At 57.4% G+C, this 15,562-nt stretch overlaps 1 protein-coding gene across 1 annotated transcript; it reads right to left on the bottom strand.

Moving 5' to 3' along the window:
- Nucleotides 1-139: 139 nt before the first annotated feature.
- Nucleotides 140-12,121, bottom strand: ADGRE5 (adhesion G protein-coupled receptor E5; the record flags this gene model as incomplete). The annotated part of the gene is made up of 19 exons (XM_032835910.1): nucleotides 140-727; nucleotides 812-910; nucleotides 999-1,167; nucleotides 1,257-1,348; nucleotides 1,468-1,534; nucleotides 1,637-1,863; nucleotides 2,134-2,334; nucleotides 3,359-3,538; nucleotides 4,080-4,309; nucleotides 4,536-4,649; nucleotides 4,731-4,908; nucleotides 5,825-5,902; nucleotides 6,032-6,078; nucleotides 6,166-6,312; nucleotides 6,808-6,954; nucleotides 7,515-7,646; nucleotides 10,857-11,012; nucleotides 11,538-11,657; nucleotides 11,863-12,121. Coding segments are annotated over 19 exons (2,673 nt in total), but the record flags the coding sequence as incomplete, so codon positions are not given.
- Nucleotides 12,122-15,562: the final 3,441 nt, after the last annotated feature.

Below are 15,562 nucleotides of genomic sequence, written 5' to 3'. Positions count from 1 at the left end.
TCCCACCCTGTCTGTCAGTTCTCAGCATTTCACGGATGTAGCAGGCTTGGCCAATGAGCTCCAGCCATCCCCCACAGCCAGCTTCGGTATCAGTGTGATATTTAATTTTTAAGTGTCAACATTGAAAGGTTTATACAGATTAAAAAACAAACAAACAAACATACAATATCCACAACCTTCACAACAGTGAGAGCCTTCTGCCTCCAGGGGCAGATGGGCCTCTGTACCGTGAGCGTCAGGCACTGGGGCTAGGAGGGGCCCTGCCCTTCTCCCACCCTTGGCCTCAGTCTTAGCTTAAGGGGCAGCTTGAGCCCCAGCACCTTGGCCTTTTACTCTGTGGCAAGGACAGATGAGGGGAAAGGCCAGGCCGGGCACAGAAATCCTGTATGTCCGGGCCTTGTGTATCGGGGAAGGGGGCTGTAGCCCTTGGCCAGCTTCTGCCCTCACGTTGGGTCCTGGCTGGGCTGGAGCACAGAGGCAGCCAGAAGCAGGCCTGGCAGGTCCAATCCCACCTGGCTGGGTGTCCTGGGGTCAGTGCCAGATTATAGCTGCTGCCCCCCCTGCTTTCTATCATGCACGTGACAGCCAAGGCAGGAGGGCAGAGGGAGCAGAGTGGTGAGGGAGGAGGGGACAGTCTTTGGCACGTGCAAAAGCTGCTGAGGCCACAGGAGCCACTGGCCTGGCCAGACCTGTGCTGTCACATACCGGACTCGGAGGGCTTGTGGGCCTGGTGAGAAAGGAGCACCATGAGAAGGGATCCTGGTTTGGGTGCGCTCTAGCCCGGCACCCCGACCCCGGGCTCAGCCCTTACCTGGGTCTGATTGTGGCTGGTGCCAGTCGTGGATGTGGTGAACTCCGAGTACTTGTTCCCTGTGACCCTGCCGGCCCACCTTCTATACTCCTCCCTTACCTGTGGGGCCCAGGGTGCCAGGTTAGGGAAGGGGCAGGCCCCAGGACTGGGGGCCCCATGCACCCCACCCATAGCGGCTGTAGCCCACCTTCTTGTTGAGCAGGCAGTGGAGCACGAAGAGGAAGAGGCCTTGCAGGCAGTTGAGGATGGTGAAAGTGTAGCTCAACAGCCAGCTCTGCGGGTTGAAGAGGAAGAAGCCAAAGCCCCAGGTGCAGCCCAGCACAAAGAGCTGAGCCATAGCCGTGATGGTCAGCACCCTGCAGGGAGCACAGGCTGTCAGCGGGGAAGGCCCCCCCACAACACACCCTCCTCTCCCTGCCAGCCTCCTCCCGGCCCCAGCTCTCACCGGGCCTTCTTTAGTTTCTTCAGGTCTGGGTTGATCTCAGAAAACTTCTGTGTGAGCTTCCAGACAGTAGTCACGAAGATCACAGCATTGCACTGGCGGGTGGTACAGAATTTACATGAGGGGGAGTCCTTGGAACTGCAGGGAGGGAACAGGGCTCCTAGGGCTCCTTGTGGGGCCACGTGCCTCAGGCTGTGGAGGTGGGGGCACTTACCAGAACGATGAGGGTCACAGGTCCCACGAAACTCCAGAGGAAGCCACTTTCAGGGTTCAACCAGCAACTGGGTGAGAGGGGAGGGTGCTGTTAGAGCCACGGAGGGGCAGGGCACTGTGGCCCGGACTGGGGTCCCTGCCCTCCCTCCCTACCACTGGCCTGCACTCACTAGTTGTTGCGGCCATAGCCGTCACTTTTGACGGCCGCGGAGACACCCACGATGAGCAGGGGCACCCCGTAGCCGATCAGGCAGAGCTGCCACTTGCTCAGGCTCTGTCCCTGGAACACCCGCACCACCAGGAAGTAGAGCTCTACTCCCTCGAGGCTCATCCAGCAGAAAGCGGCCAGGAAGAAGTAATGCAGCAGTCCCGCCACCAGGCGGCAGCGCAGCCCCACCTGCGGGGCGGAGGCGGGGCGACGTCAGTGCGGGCGGGGCCGGCTGGGTCCGCCCTCGCAGAACCCTCCCTCAGGTGGGCGGTGCCGTGGGGTGAGGGGCTTGGCAACGAGTGGGCGGCGGGCGCAGACCGCGCGCGATGGCCAAGCCGCGTGCCACCCGGGCTTGTGGTCCTCACTGAGCCCCGGGAGTGGGCGGAGCTCTCCCTGTCCCGGGCCTCGCTGACCCAGCGGTCTGGTGAGGGGGCGACCCTCCACCGCGCCGGACCTCACCTTCTGGTTGCTTCCTTCCTTGTTCTCGATGCCCGCCAGGAAGATGGCGGAGCCCACAAAAAGGCAGATGCAGAGGTGCAGGTGCACGGTGGTGCGTGAGCCCTGGATGGGCCGCACCAGCAGGAAGGTGAGAATGCACAACAGCAGGCAGACTAGCGACACTGCCAGCCCCACCTTGGTGATCAAGGCCAACTTCGGGTCCTAGATGCAGGGTGGGGTGCGCGGGGCTCAGTCAGCGCCCTGAGGACTTCCTGTCCTCATGGGCCCCACCACCGAGACCCATCTGGGGCCTGCCTTGCAGGTCTCTGATCAAGCTGCTTACCTAACCCCCGCATCTTCTGCCCTCAACACCTGAGCAAGCCTGCTGTGTCTCTCATCCTAAATATCACATCTCCTCCCCCCAACAACCATGGAGGAAGCAGGGGTCCCCCGTTCCTCCTGGTGGGTCTCCCCACTAAACACCCAGACTTCTGAGAAGGTCCCCAGGGAAGCTTCAAGGCCACATCCTTCTTTTCTAATACTGATGGTCCCATCTTTCTGATCTTCCTCTCCCTCATCTCAAATTTTACCCCTTCCCCACCTGCCATATTGTTAACTCACTGAAACCCACCTTTTTGTCCTTCCTGGACCTTTGGCCTCAACCACAGCCTCCCCTACTCTGCCTGGCACATTCCAATTAAACGTGTGGACCAGCTTGCCTATGGATCTCTGAGGCCACCAACAGAAAGTTGTGCTCGCTTAGGAGCGTTTAGTAATATTTTACAACTGAAAACAATTTGAAATGGACAGTCAGAAGGGGCGCCAGCCAGAGCAGGGTCTGCAGTGCCAGGCCACACCTTTTAGTTGCTGAACCATGGGGAGGTCTGCGAGGGGGTGGGGGTGCAAGAAAGGGGCTGGGGGCCATGAGGTGGGGCTTCCAGGCTGTGTGACCATATAGGGCCATTTGGGGCGTATCATCAAGAACCAGATGCCTTCAAGCTGCCTTCAGGTCATGATCCCAGGTCGTGGGATGGAGCCCGGCATTGGGCTCCCTGCTCAGCTGGAGGCCTGCTTCTCCCTCTCCCACTCCCCCTGCTTGTGTTCCTTCCCTCACTGTCTCTTTCTCCGTCAAATAAATAAGATCTTTAAAAAAAAAAAAGAAAGAAAAAAAAGAACCAGCTGCCTATATTAACGTAGGCCAGCCTGGCCAGCTGTGGGCTATTGAGGGCGGCCCCTGGCTGCTCACCTCTATGTCATAGTGGGCCATGAGGATGGCAAAGCTGCTCAGGTGGTTGCACTGGCAGGTGGTGCTGCCATTCCTGGTGCCCAGAGTTCGGCAGCCTGTGGTGGCCCAGTGCCCGCTCCTGTTGTCACTCTTCCAGAATGCACAGATCAGCTCCTGCCGTGGCCCAGGTGTCTCCTCCTGCTGTGGGCAGGTGGGAATGATTGGAAAGGTTAGTCTGGAGCCCATTCTTGGGTCCTGGGCTTGGGTTGAGCCCGAGGAGGGCTACTTTTCCTTTAAGAAGTATTTACTGTGCAGCTACTTTGCTGTGTCCCCTGGCACACAATGAACGGGGAAACCACAAGTCCCTGCCCTTTTGGGGTTGGCATGCTAGTGCGGGAGACAGATGTAAATAATAAATCTAACAAGTCAACTAGATAGCATGTTAGGAGGGAGTAGGTGCTATGGAAATAAGAAGGAAACAGCATGGGGGAGGTGGGGCATAACTACAAATTGTAATTTTAAATACGGAGATCAGGGAAGGCCTAAAGGAGGAGTTCCAAAGACTGGAACCAGGTAAGGGACTAAGTCAGGTGGGAGAAAATTGTGTCCCAAACAGAGGGTACAGCAAGTGCCAAAGCCCTGAGGTGTGTTTGAGGAAGGAGCAGAGTGGGGAAATGAAGGCTGCGTAGGAACTACTGTGACCTTGTCTAAGGGGTGAGCAGTAGGGCTGATTCCTCCCCACCTGAGGATTCACTCTGTGGGAGAAGGTGACAGGGGAGTCAAGTTTCTCTGTGTTCATGTTGCTCAGAAAGACCAAGCTGACTGCCGACACGATCTCAGCCTGGGCACCGTGGACTGTACTTTGGTGGATCTTGCTCAGCTCAACTTTCTTCTCAGTCTCCAGCTTCAGGGAGGCATTGGCCAGCAAGTTCCGCATGTTCCAGCTGGAGAGGATGCCCATCACGGTGGGGCCTGGAGGGTACATAGGCTGGCTACCTTCTCCTGCCTTCCCTCCTCCCATGCCCCATCCTGCCTCTTAAGACCTCTGATTCAGGCTCTCCAGCCCACCATGATGCCCCTAGGGGCCCTAGTGATAGCTCAATTTCCAGTTGTTAGATATTCAGAACCTCACCTCTAGCCACATCCCTGCTCTCCCACCCCTCTCCTGCGGGCATCCCCTCGGATTCCCTGCCGGTACCCGAATCCCTGGCTCCAGTCGCCACATCCCAGTTCAGCAGCATCCGTGCATGGCTCTGACCAATGGTGATGTTTCCATCCCCATCTCCATGCTCCTGGATCATCAGGGATAGCTCTGAGGAGAGAGGGGTAGTGACTGGGGGCTCTGGGTGTGGGATGGGGTCCCCGGCTGGGGCTGGGCAGGGCGAAATCTCACCTGTGTCTGAAGGGGAAACATAGGTGAAGGAGGCTCCCGGCATGGCCTTGGCCAGCATTCTCAGGACTGTTTCAAGGCCCAAGAGGTAGTCGGTGGCCATGCAGTGCCTCTCAGCCAGGGACAGGGTCTCCAGATCCCTGGGAGTCTCCAGCATCGTATCCATTAACTGGATGAGATCCTGGGAATGAGGGGTGACAGCTGGTGGGTTACTGTCCTGCAGGGGCTGCCCAAAGGACCCTGATCTCACCAGCCCCCTCCACCAAGGGGCACACTGCAGAACCACCTGGGGTGGCCTGGGGGACAGTGGGCTGACAGTGGAGTCACTGAGATGGTGCAGTGGTCAGAAGACAAGGGAGGGAATTGACTAGAGGCTTGTGTGCGTGGACTGCAACAGTGGTGCCTGACTTGTCCCAGGTGCGGGCTTCCTGCCAGGATCTGGTCTAGGACTGCACTGCCCGGAAGAGTTGCCCACGAGCCACAGGTGCTCTCGAGCACCCGGAATATGGTTCCACGTTGCAGTGGTAATATTTTGAATCCACTGGATCAAATGCGGTCTTCACACTAATTTCACTCGTGTATTTTTACTTGTTTATTTTAAAGTAGCTACTGGAAAATTTAAAAGGACACAGGGCCTCACCCGTTTCCACCAGGCTTAGCACAGAAGCAAAAGCTTACACAGAATTCTCACCGCGTGCTAGGCCCTGCCCTTTCCTTGAACTTCACTTCTATTAGTTCACATGAAACCTTCAAACTGACTCTATAGAGTAGGCACTATTTTCAGATGAGACTGAGGCCCAGAGAGGGGGAGTCGCTTGCCTCAGGTCACATAGCAGAAGGTGGCAATGGGAGGGGGTAGGGTGGGAGGGATGGGGAGGATTTGAACTTTTGTGGTCTAACCTTGGAGGTGAAATTCCTAACTGCTCCATTTTTTGGCATCGTGTTCCTTCTCTGTGTGTGTGTGTGTGTACACGTTTTGGGGTGTGTATATGTGTCTGTATCTGTGTAACGCCTGCTTGGGCTGTCTCCACCCCCATGGAAGCATCCCTCAGCCACCCCCCATGCTATCCAGGGGTCCCCTGAGCTCTTGCTCTTACCTTCGTGGTGTCCGGAGCCAAGGCTGGCTTGAAATCTCTGTGCAGACATTGGACTCTTTCAAAGAAGTGGGACATGCTCTGTGGGGAGGGGCCATGAGGGGGGTCAGAGAGCCTCATGTATGGGTGGGGGAGCTTGGGGCAAGAGGGTGGATCGGGCAGACTTCGAGGAGGGATTTCTGCCTCCTGGTCCCTGCTGGGGCCACTCACCTGGGTCTTTTTTCCGGGGGGTGGGGTCCAGATGGGGAAGGACATCTCTGCAGGGGATAGAGCAGCAGTTCATTAGGCGTGAGAGTGTCTGTGTGTGTCAGGGGCGGGGTCTGGGGTCAGGTCAGACCAGGTACCTTCACAGGTGGTGTTGGGCAGCTTATTCTGGAATCCGGGTTTGAGCTCCCAGCCCCGCCGGCAGCGGCACTTGTACGAGCCCACGGTGTTGATGCAGATGGTGGACTCATGGCACATAGGCTTCTCAGAGCTGCACTCATCCACATCTGGGGACACAAAGTTTGGAGTCAGGACGCCTTTCCCCTGTGTCCTGCCCCCTCTTCCCCGTGTTAGTATCCCCCGCCTTGGCTGGAGGTGATATCACCTGCTGACCCCACATCCTAGTGATGCAGGGGTCATGGGGAGTGTGAGGAGCCTGACATGGGAGCCCACCAGGGAGGGTCGGGACAGAGCCCTGTGCAGGGAAACAGAGGCAGGCCGGATGACTGAGAAGCCCTGTACAGATGTGAGGTTATGAATATAGAAATACCTTCGTCCCAGGTGGTGATTAGCTGCTGTCTGGGGTCTCCAAGGAGCCTGCTCCTGGGCATCCCAGCTCCTTCCCCAGAACCGCTCCCCACCCTGCAGATCCTTTCCCATCCAGACTCAAAAGAATTAATGCCTGGCACAGCAGGGCACCCAGGGTTCCTTCAGGTGCCTCTGAATATGGGATCAGATGTTCTGCGTGTGGGTCTCCAGGAAGGGGCGTCTGAGCTCTGTACCTTCACAGACGGTGTTGTTTGGGCCATCAGGGGACCCAGGAATGGGCTTCCAGCCAGGGCGGCAGCGGCACTTGTAGCCCCCAATGTTGTTGAGGCAGTGGGTGGAGCTGTGGCATGGGTTCTGCCCCGACGTGCATTCATTCACATCTGAGGACAAAGCCAGAGGGTCAGGGTCCCCTCCACTCACTGCACCCGTTCTCACTGTCTGGCACCGAGGACCCCACCATTATTGCACTTGCTACCACCTGGTGACCTTCAACTTCAATGGACCTTACAATGGCTTCCCTGCAAGACAGGCATGGCAGGGACCATGGTCCTCGGTTTATAGACTGAAACCAGAAGGGAGAGCCTCTTGGGGCCTGAACTTTCCAAGTTCTCTGCCTACTCCCTCCCCAGCTCTGGCTCAGGTTCCCTTTCTGGAAACTGGAGGTGATAACTCCCTCTGCTCCCATATGACAGAGGATGAGGGATGAGGCCGGGAAGTGTACACAGAGGCCGGGGGCTCCACAAGGGAACCCCAGGCCCAGAAGGCCCTGCGGCCTTCCTGCTCTGTGGTGGGAACTTCCTGGGAGGTAACTCCTTGGGCAGAGCAAACCCCTGGTGTTTCGGGAACCTGAGGATCTTCTCCCTTCTCCTGGGGCTGTGGGATCCGCCTTGGCCCCTCCCCAGCTCCAGTGCAGCCTCACAGTGTCTGCCAGGGCCTCTACCTGTGCACAGATTTGGGTCGCCCGGGTTGAGCTGCAAGCCGGGCGGGCACTCGCAGGTGTAGCTGCCCTGGGTGTTGGTGCAGATGCCCCGGCTTTTACAGATTCGGGGTTTCTGCTGACATTCGTCCACATCTGCAGGGGGAAGGAGAGGGTGATGGGTGCCTGCAGCTGTTTCCTCGGATAGAAGCATCTGGAAGCCTCTGCTCTCTCCTCCTCAGTGAGTGGGTGCCTTTTCTAATTCACATGGAGGTGTGCTATGGGCGAACATGGTGCCCAGATGTTTTGTTTCCAGATGTAGCCAGAAGTGGTCCAAGTCCGCCCCGTCTGCCAGCTCTGGCTCCCTCCTCTCTGGGCAGCTCCCAGCTGGGGCAAGGTCACGTAACCACCTGTGTCCCAGCCTGAGGACTTGGATAAGTCCAGGGTGGGCCTTCCTAGGAACCGTGTACAGAGGAAATGCTGCAATCCTGACTGGGACCTCTCATGGTTCCCAGCGATGGCCTTTGTCCTAACTCCCCCAGGATGGCTACTCACTGGCTGAGTTCTCACTTGGAGTCCTGGTGACCCTCACAGGATGCTCCCATCCACGTTCACTCTGAGATTCCAGCTCCACGGAGATGGACAAGACCCACCCCGGAGCCAGGCACTCCAAGGATGAGGATTTTGGGCAAGGCAGGGAAAGTAAGGATGGTGCCAGACAGGCCAGGGCCTGCCGGACAGGGGGCACCAGGCTGGGGTGGACTGTGTCGCTGATGTCCAGTCAGGCAGGCTTGGGGCAGTGAAGATGCGTTTCTCTGATTCCTGGGAAGGCATCCCCTGGACTGGCAGGAAGTGGTGAGAACCTGCATCTGAGCAAGGCCAGCAGTAGGTGAGGGTGGTGGCCAGAGAGGGAGCAGGTGCTGGGGGTGAGAGGTGGCAAATGTTCCTGTCTTCTTGGCCCTTGGCCTCCCACCAGGATGCAGGGATGCAGACACTGGACTCCAATGACTAGGCTCCGTCTTCTGTCCCTGAGGAATCTGGTGCTCCTGGGGGACTTGGGTTGACCTCCTCAGGAGAGGGTCACACCTGGGGCAGTGGTCCTGGATGATGGCCTCTCTGGTCATCTGGTCCACACAGGAGCTTCTTGGTTCACTTGACTGTCCGAGTGTGTGTCATATGTGTATGTGGGGCGGGGGGGTGGGTGTCACCTGGTCCACCCCAGGCACAACATCTTCTGGGTCCTGGTCATCCAGGCTGAACCAAAGCTCCTGGGAAAGATTGGGACAGAGCCCAGCGCAGGGATACAGGCAGGCCGGATGGCTGAGAAGCCAGCAGCTGGGTGTCAGGAGGAGCCTTCTCCAGGTGGGAGGCCGGCCTGCCATGCAGGTGGGCGAGAGGCTGTGTGCCTCCTGGCAAATCTCCATCCTCCCACCTTTCCTGATGAGGTACCTGGGTCCATGGTGGCCAAGGGTCTGAGAGGGCTCCTGGTCTGGGTAGGCCCATGTGGGCTCCAGTGGGGGCAGGTCTCATCCAAGCAGTTACTGGTCGTGGCGAAGAAGACAGATACTGCACCGGAACCCACCTCCTGCAAAGTGTCTTGAATGCCACTCGCCTCTTGTTTCATGCAAATAAGATGCCCAGGATGTAGGGGGACAGTCTAGACATCCTAAAGTGACCCTCTGGGGAAAGTTCTGAGCCTTGGGATTCAGAGAGGTTCGGAACATCAGGCGGGTGCCCAGGACATCCTCTGATGCCTGGGGAAAGTGGAGCAAGGGGCTCACAGAGGGGCTTGGGTCTCCTGCCAGCAGCAGATCCCATAGCCACAACACGGCTACATATGTCCTCAGCTGCAGCAAAGGCTAAGTCCGTGGCAGAGCTCCGTCTTCAGGCAGCAGGCCCTGGGCCAAGCCAGCAGACTGTTCTCTCACTGTCGCCTAGCTTGAGGTCCACAGTGGTCCTTCTCCCATCTCTTGTTCGTCCGTGTCCCTGCCTACCCACCTGACAGAGTCCCCTTCTCTCAGCCCTGGCCTGTTCTAATACAGCAATGCAGCCTCTCAGTAACCACAGCCCCCATTTGTGCTGGGGGCTCACAACAGTTGGTGGGCGGCACCCCCATCCAGGCATACTGAGTGGGGTCTGTGATTGCCATGTACAGTTGTGCAGGTTGTTCAGTGTACAAAAGTGTCAGGCCCAGGAGGCAAGTGGGAGTTGAAACCCAGTCCACTCTCCATTCCCCAAACATGCTGTGTTCACCTGGGGATGATGGACTTTTTTCCATTTCATGTAAAGGCTCTGTCCTCTGGCCAGGCCAACATTCACCCAGAGGCCCCTAGGGACCAGCAGTGCCGTGGACAGAGCCTTCCCCCTGGGCTCCACAAAGTGCGGGTCCTCCCTTCCCCCCCACCAGTGAGGCTCTGCAGCCCTCTGTTTGCATACAGGTCTGGATGGGGCTAGGGAACAGGCTGTGGGCTCTTTTCTCCACAGCAGCGTAGGCCTATGGACCCACCCCAGAGTCCTTTGGACTCTCAGGTGCACCTCGTTCTCACCTCTCACTCCTGCTCGCCTCCTCTACTCTCTCTCTCTCTATTCTGTACTAACCCCCTCTCTCTGGGCGAGTGGTCGCCCCTGCCCACCCGCTGCTGGCCCTCTCTGCCCCCTGCAGATACCCAAAGCCCCTTCCCCCCGCCTGCTGTTCTCCCTGGAAGGGGGGCAAAGCCTGGTGATGCGTGGAAGCCAGGATTCTCCTGGGCCCGAACCATGGCATCACTGTGCAAGACCACGGCAAGAGATGTGACTATGGTGTGGGGTGAACAGGAGCAGCTGCTCTCCATGCCCACCCTGGGGTGGGCCTCAGGGGTGCCCATCCTGGAGGGGGTACATTAGATCATACTGAGGGTCATTCAAAATCTGACAGGCACGATTCTGTGCTTTGCTGCCTCTTTCTTCCCAGCAGTTCTGTGAGGTAAGCGCCATCGTCAGATGGGTAAACTGAGGCACAGAGAGGCACACAGTTAACAAAAGGCAAAGCTACTTTTCTTTTTATCTGTAAAAAATAGGGCTCTTTTTAAAACAAAACAAAACACAAAATCACAATAATATTATCACATCTTGTACATTAACAGTGATTTCTGAGTAAGTGTCCTGGCCAGTGTCTCAGATGCACTGCTATCAAGTAGCAAAGCAGGGATTTTTGCCCTTGGCCTTCACACTGCCCTGCCTCTCTGTGCTGGCAGCTCAGGCACAGGCATGCAGACATGGGTGCTGCACCCTCTCGCCTGGGCCCTGCCCCTGGGGATGATTCAGGAATGGCTCTGGTGACCCCCAACCTCATGGACAGGGAGATGGAAGATGTGGGGCAGTTCTTACCTTGACACGTGTTCTCACTCTCATTTTTGAACATTCTTGCCCCAGAAGCAAGCTCATATCCTGGAATGCACATGCAGTTGTAGCTCCCCTCCGTGTTCTGGCAATCTGCAAATTTTCCACAGGACACTGCCGAGAGTGGTCCGCACTCATTAATGTCTGGAACACAATGGGGCAAAGGGTCACCTCCCAAAGACATGAGTTCCTTCAGGAAGAGAACACTATCCATCACCTGACTCCCCAGCATGGGGGCTGATGCTTAATCTGTGTCTTTTGGGAAAAGATTAGATTCGTAAGGTATGCTGCAGAGGCTGGGCTGCAGCTGGAGCAAGACATTCCTGAAGCCCACTCAGCTCTCTTCTCTGTCCTCTGGCTGGCATCCTGGATTTGAGTTTGTTCAGTAGGGAGTGCAGAGATGGGGGTGGGGCGTGGGTGGCAACTCTGCATCTTCCTCCCCCATCCTGGAAGGGCAAAGTGAAACCAGACTCCAGAGCTCCTCTCTCTCTAAGAAGCCATGTTTATTTACTTATTTTCCACCTTTCTATCTTGTCCTTTCTATTTCTCTGCCCTTGATGACAATCCCAAGACCAAAGGCCAAGAACCCAACCACCACTCACATCCCTCACAGGCACTGGGCTATGCCCCACCATCTCTGCGCCCCTCCACCACCCCAAGCCCCTGTACCATCACAGCTCTCCAAAAGGCTGGCGAAGATCACCCCGGAAGAAGAACTGAATCCCGGGGAACAACGACAGGCAGTGGCATTGACACACATGGAATTCGGAGGGCACCAGCGAGCACAGTCTGTGGGGAAGGTTACCAGTGTCAGAAGGTGAGGTCTGAGCCAGGTGCTCAGGAGGAGGGCAGGACCATCTCCAAAGGAGGGGTTGCTGGGAGGGGCAGTCCTGGCCTCCCCCTGTAGCAGGCATCCTTCCTGCCTTGGCTGTGGGGGTCCAGGGACCATCCCCCAGGCTCTGGCTGTGGACTACTTTGCTCCCAGCAGACTCACCACTGGTTTTCTGGGACCCAGCTTCCAACAGAATCAGGAAGATACCCAGCACTGGAAGAGAGAGAGAGGGTGTGTGTTGGGGAGTGCCCAGAGCAGGGAAGGATTGATGGAGAACTGAGGCTGACACATCTGAGGGAAGAGGGCTGCTGAACCCTCCCAGACTGGGGCTCTGTCCGTCACTAATGAGAGAGCGAGCAGCCCTCCCTGGACACCCGCGCTCACAGCCAGAATGTCTGCCACCATCGCCTGGGGATGGGTTTCAGACGGAGGGTGAGGAAGGGGCCCAAGCCCGATGGGGGTCTTGGCTCCTGCTGATCTGTGACAACAGTTGAGTAAACAGATGGGAGATGGGTGACCCTGGTTCAAATCCCAGACCTTAGCCAGGTGATCTCACTTCCCAGTGTCTCAGTTTTCCCATCCGTTGAATGGGAATGATGACGGACCACCCTTCCTCTCGGTGTGTGAGATCTAAGCACGTGAATGCTGCCTGGTATGTCCAAGTGTTTATATCATCGTTGCTTTACATGAAGGTGAAGGGGTTGGAGCAAGTGCTCTCTCAGATGCCCAGGAATCTAAGGTGCTCCGGCCCCCTGAACCCTGGCTTGGGGACACAGGTGCGCACATACCACACCCACGACATCTGTCAGCCCAACCAACTGGCTTGAGACGCAGTGGTGACAGTTCACCCCCGGCTCCCTGCACACAGGAAGACACTGTGGGCTCACACTGGGGTGGGGGTGCTCTTCTCCTGCTGTCCTTGTTGCTCAGGGGCACCCTACACCCCAGGCATGTGTTTGGGGGTCCTCCTCAAGTCAGCAGGGGCTCTAGGGACAGGAAGCTTCTTGTTCACCAGTGAAAGAGGCTCGGGGATAGTGATGGAGAGAAAATAAGGAGAGGGAGAGAGAGGAACAGAGAGAGAGAGAAGGAGCCAGAGACACAGAGAGAGGAGAAAGTGGAGGGAGGGAGCAGAGAGGTGTGTGGGAGAGAAACAAACAGAAGTTAAGGCAGTGCTAGACATGGACGGAGAAGTAGGGCACTCATGGAAAGACAGAGCAAGATGGCAGAGATTGGACAAAGAGATTTAGAGATAGAGAGATCGAGAGCAAGATGGGAGACAGAGACACAATTAGAAGGAGGGGAGTGAATGGGAACAGGGAGGGAGGGAGGAGGGTGCCTCAGCAGCAGGTGGGGGCATGGGAAGGGCTCGGGGATGTGTCCAGTCTCTGCCAATCTGGGAAGGCTGGCGAAGCTATGGACACCCCACTTATCCGGGGAGACCCAAAGCAGGGTGGTGGGTGGAAGGATGGGGGCCGGGAGGGAGGGCAGGAGGGCATGAGTCACTTCCTGGGCCAAGGGGAAGGGATGACTCACACTCTATTGCCCCTGGATGGGGCTCCCAGGGGAATTCTGGGCTTGGCTATTGTGAGCACAGCTTGAGGGCCTATGGAGTACACAGACTTGAGGGTACCTCAAACATTTAGTTCCTGTGTCTAAATTGGATACCGCTCAGGCCAGTGGGGGTCCAGAGATCCCCCTCCCACAGGTCCTCCCAGCCAAGGTAAACTGAGGCTGGAATGCCCTTCCCTTCCCTTGAATGAGGATCCCTTTCTTCCTCCTCTCTGGCCACAGGGCTTGACTCGTCCCTTAGCCGAGACCTACTTCCTCTTTGTGGGACAGACCACAAAAGGACCTTCTCTGGCAGGGTGGGATCTGGACTGATGTGTCCCCAGCTCCCAAAACCCCAAATAGCAACCGTCATGCTCAGAACTGCCCTAGGAGGCAGGGGCTCTCGTCATGTCCACTCTACAGATGGACAAACTGAGGCTTGGAGCCCAGAAAAAGCTCAGAAGAGTCTGGTGAGAAAAGGGGCACTGAGGAAAGCGGAATGGAGTTCAAGTTCCCCAGACCCTGGTGTTTGGGGGGATTCTTTTGTACCCTATCCTCTCCACTGGGGCTGGGCTGGGATCTCCTCCCCGCCACCGCCCTCCAGCCAAGGCTGCCGGGCCAGGCCTTCTCCATCTGGGGCCCTGGAAGTCACCCAAACAGGAGCTGGGAGAGGAGCTGTTGGTCATCCTCTCCCAGTCGCATCTGGTTTGCATTGCCTGTGGAGCCCTGAGCAATAGATTCTTGCTTAGGGACCCTGGGGGGAGGAGGAGGGGGTGGGGCAGTCACCCTCCTCTTGCTCCTCCTGCTAAGGGTCCCCTAGCCCAGACCCCAGACCCACCAGTGTCCTGCCCAGAAGGCAATAAGACAAATTAAGATAAAAAATAAAATACCGTTTCCTCAATTCTTACTGTGAACCAGGAATAGTTTGTGTTGAACTCAGTCAACACTTAACCCTATAAAGTGGAGACAAGGTTCCCCCCATTTTACTGATGTGGAAAGTGAGTTCAGGGGCTCCATGACTTGGCTCCAGAGACACACGGCCCTCCATGAGTTGTGTCCCACTTAGACTCCTGCCCTTGCTCCCAAGGAAAGCCAGGGTGGAGCTTGTGGGTGGGGCTCTGCTCACGCTTGGCACCCTGGGCCACCACAGGGAACCCCCGTCCCTGTGGCCCAGGGAAGCTCTGGTTGTGGCACCCCAAATGTCATTTCTCCACTCTCTTTGTTGCCTGGTTGCTCAGGCAACAAGCTGTCCTGATAACCATAACCGTTAGAGACACCCTGGGTGGGGCGGGAAGGGAGGAGGGGTGGGGTGGGGGGAAGTCGCGGTAAAAAATCAAGTTCAAACCCACAGCGGGCAAAATTCTTTCAACCCATGGTGGAGTCCTGGATGGGTCTGGGGGAGCAAGTGTGGGGTTCTCTGGGGCTGCCCCTGTCACTGAGACAATGGGGGACATGTTGGGAGTAGCCCCCCCCCCCAGTGAAGTGGTCCTGTCTCCTAGCTCCTCAGCATCCCCCATGCCCTATGTTAAAAGCAGTTCCCTACAGGGTCCCAGCCTCCTCTCCTTCCCCCATGCCTCAGCTTCCCCTCTTAGGGGGGCAGCCCCCAAAGTGTTTCTGGGACAGAGCCCAGAGATATGAGTGGGCATGGGGGCTCCTAGGGCACATTGGGGGTTTCTGCCCAGGCTGGGGGTGCCCCAGCTCTGCCAGCCCTTCTCTCCATGTGCCCGCCTGGCCATGTGGCTTCCTCCCCTGCGGGGACCCAGAGCGGCCAGCCACACCTTCCATTTCTCCACGGGGCAGGGAGTGCCAAAGCTCCCAGCAGGGGTGCTTTCGTAGCCCCCTTGTCCCTCCCAGCAGGGTCCCCAAATCCTCACCTTGAAGGAGGAGAAGGAGGCTGCAGCGGCGGGGGGCCCCCATGGTCTGAACTGCCAGCTGGGGAGGCAGAGCATAGGCAGGGCTGTCCAGTCTCCCCAGGCTGGGCAGCTGCGTGGTGTCCCGAGGCTGGCTGGCTGGGACTTTATGAAGTGCGGGGGTTGGGGGAGGACAGAGGCTGGCCCAGGGCCCTCCCCGGAACTGGCGGGGCAGCTGGAAGCCAACAGGAAAAGTGCAGTAAACACAGACCCAGAGGCGTTGCACGGGCTCATACACATAGACACACACACACACACACACACACACACTCATGTAGGAACAACCTGCTCTGCTCGCAAATCCTTTGCCTCCCGTTCTACCATGTGAGCGACTGACAAACTCTGGCCCCCGTGAGTCTGGGCTGGCTAGAGCCCAGCGGAGGAAAGTGGGGCTGTGCAGGCAG

The sequence above is a fragment of the Lontra canadensis genome, unplaced genomic scaffold (genome assembly GCF_010015895.1).
Source record: "Lontra canadensis isolate GAN:19392208 unplaced genomic scaffold, GSC_riverotter_1.0 scaffold88, whole genome shotgun sequence".
Taxonomy (NCBI): Eukaryota; Metazoa; Chordata; class Mammalia; order Carnivora; family Mustelidae; genus Lontra; species Lontra canadensis.
Note: the sequence above shows the minus strand (reverse complement) of the source record. Positions and strands in the feature narration are given on the sequence as shown.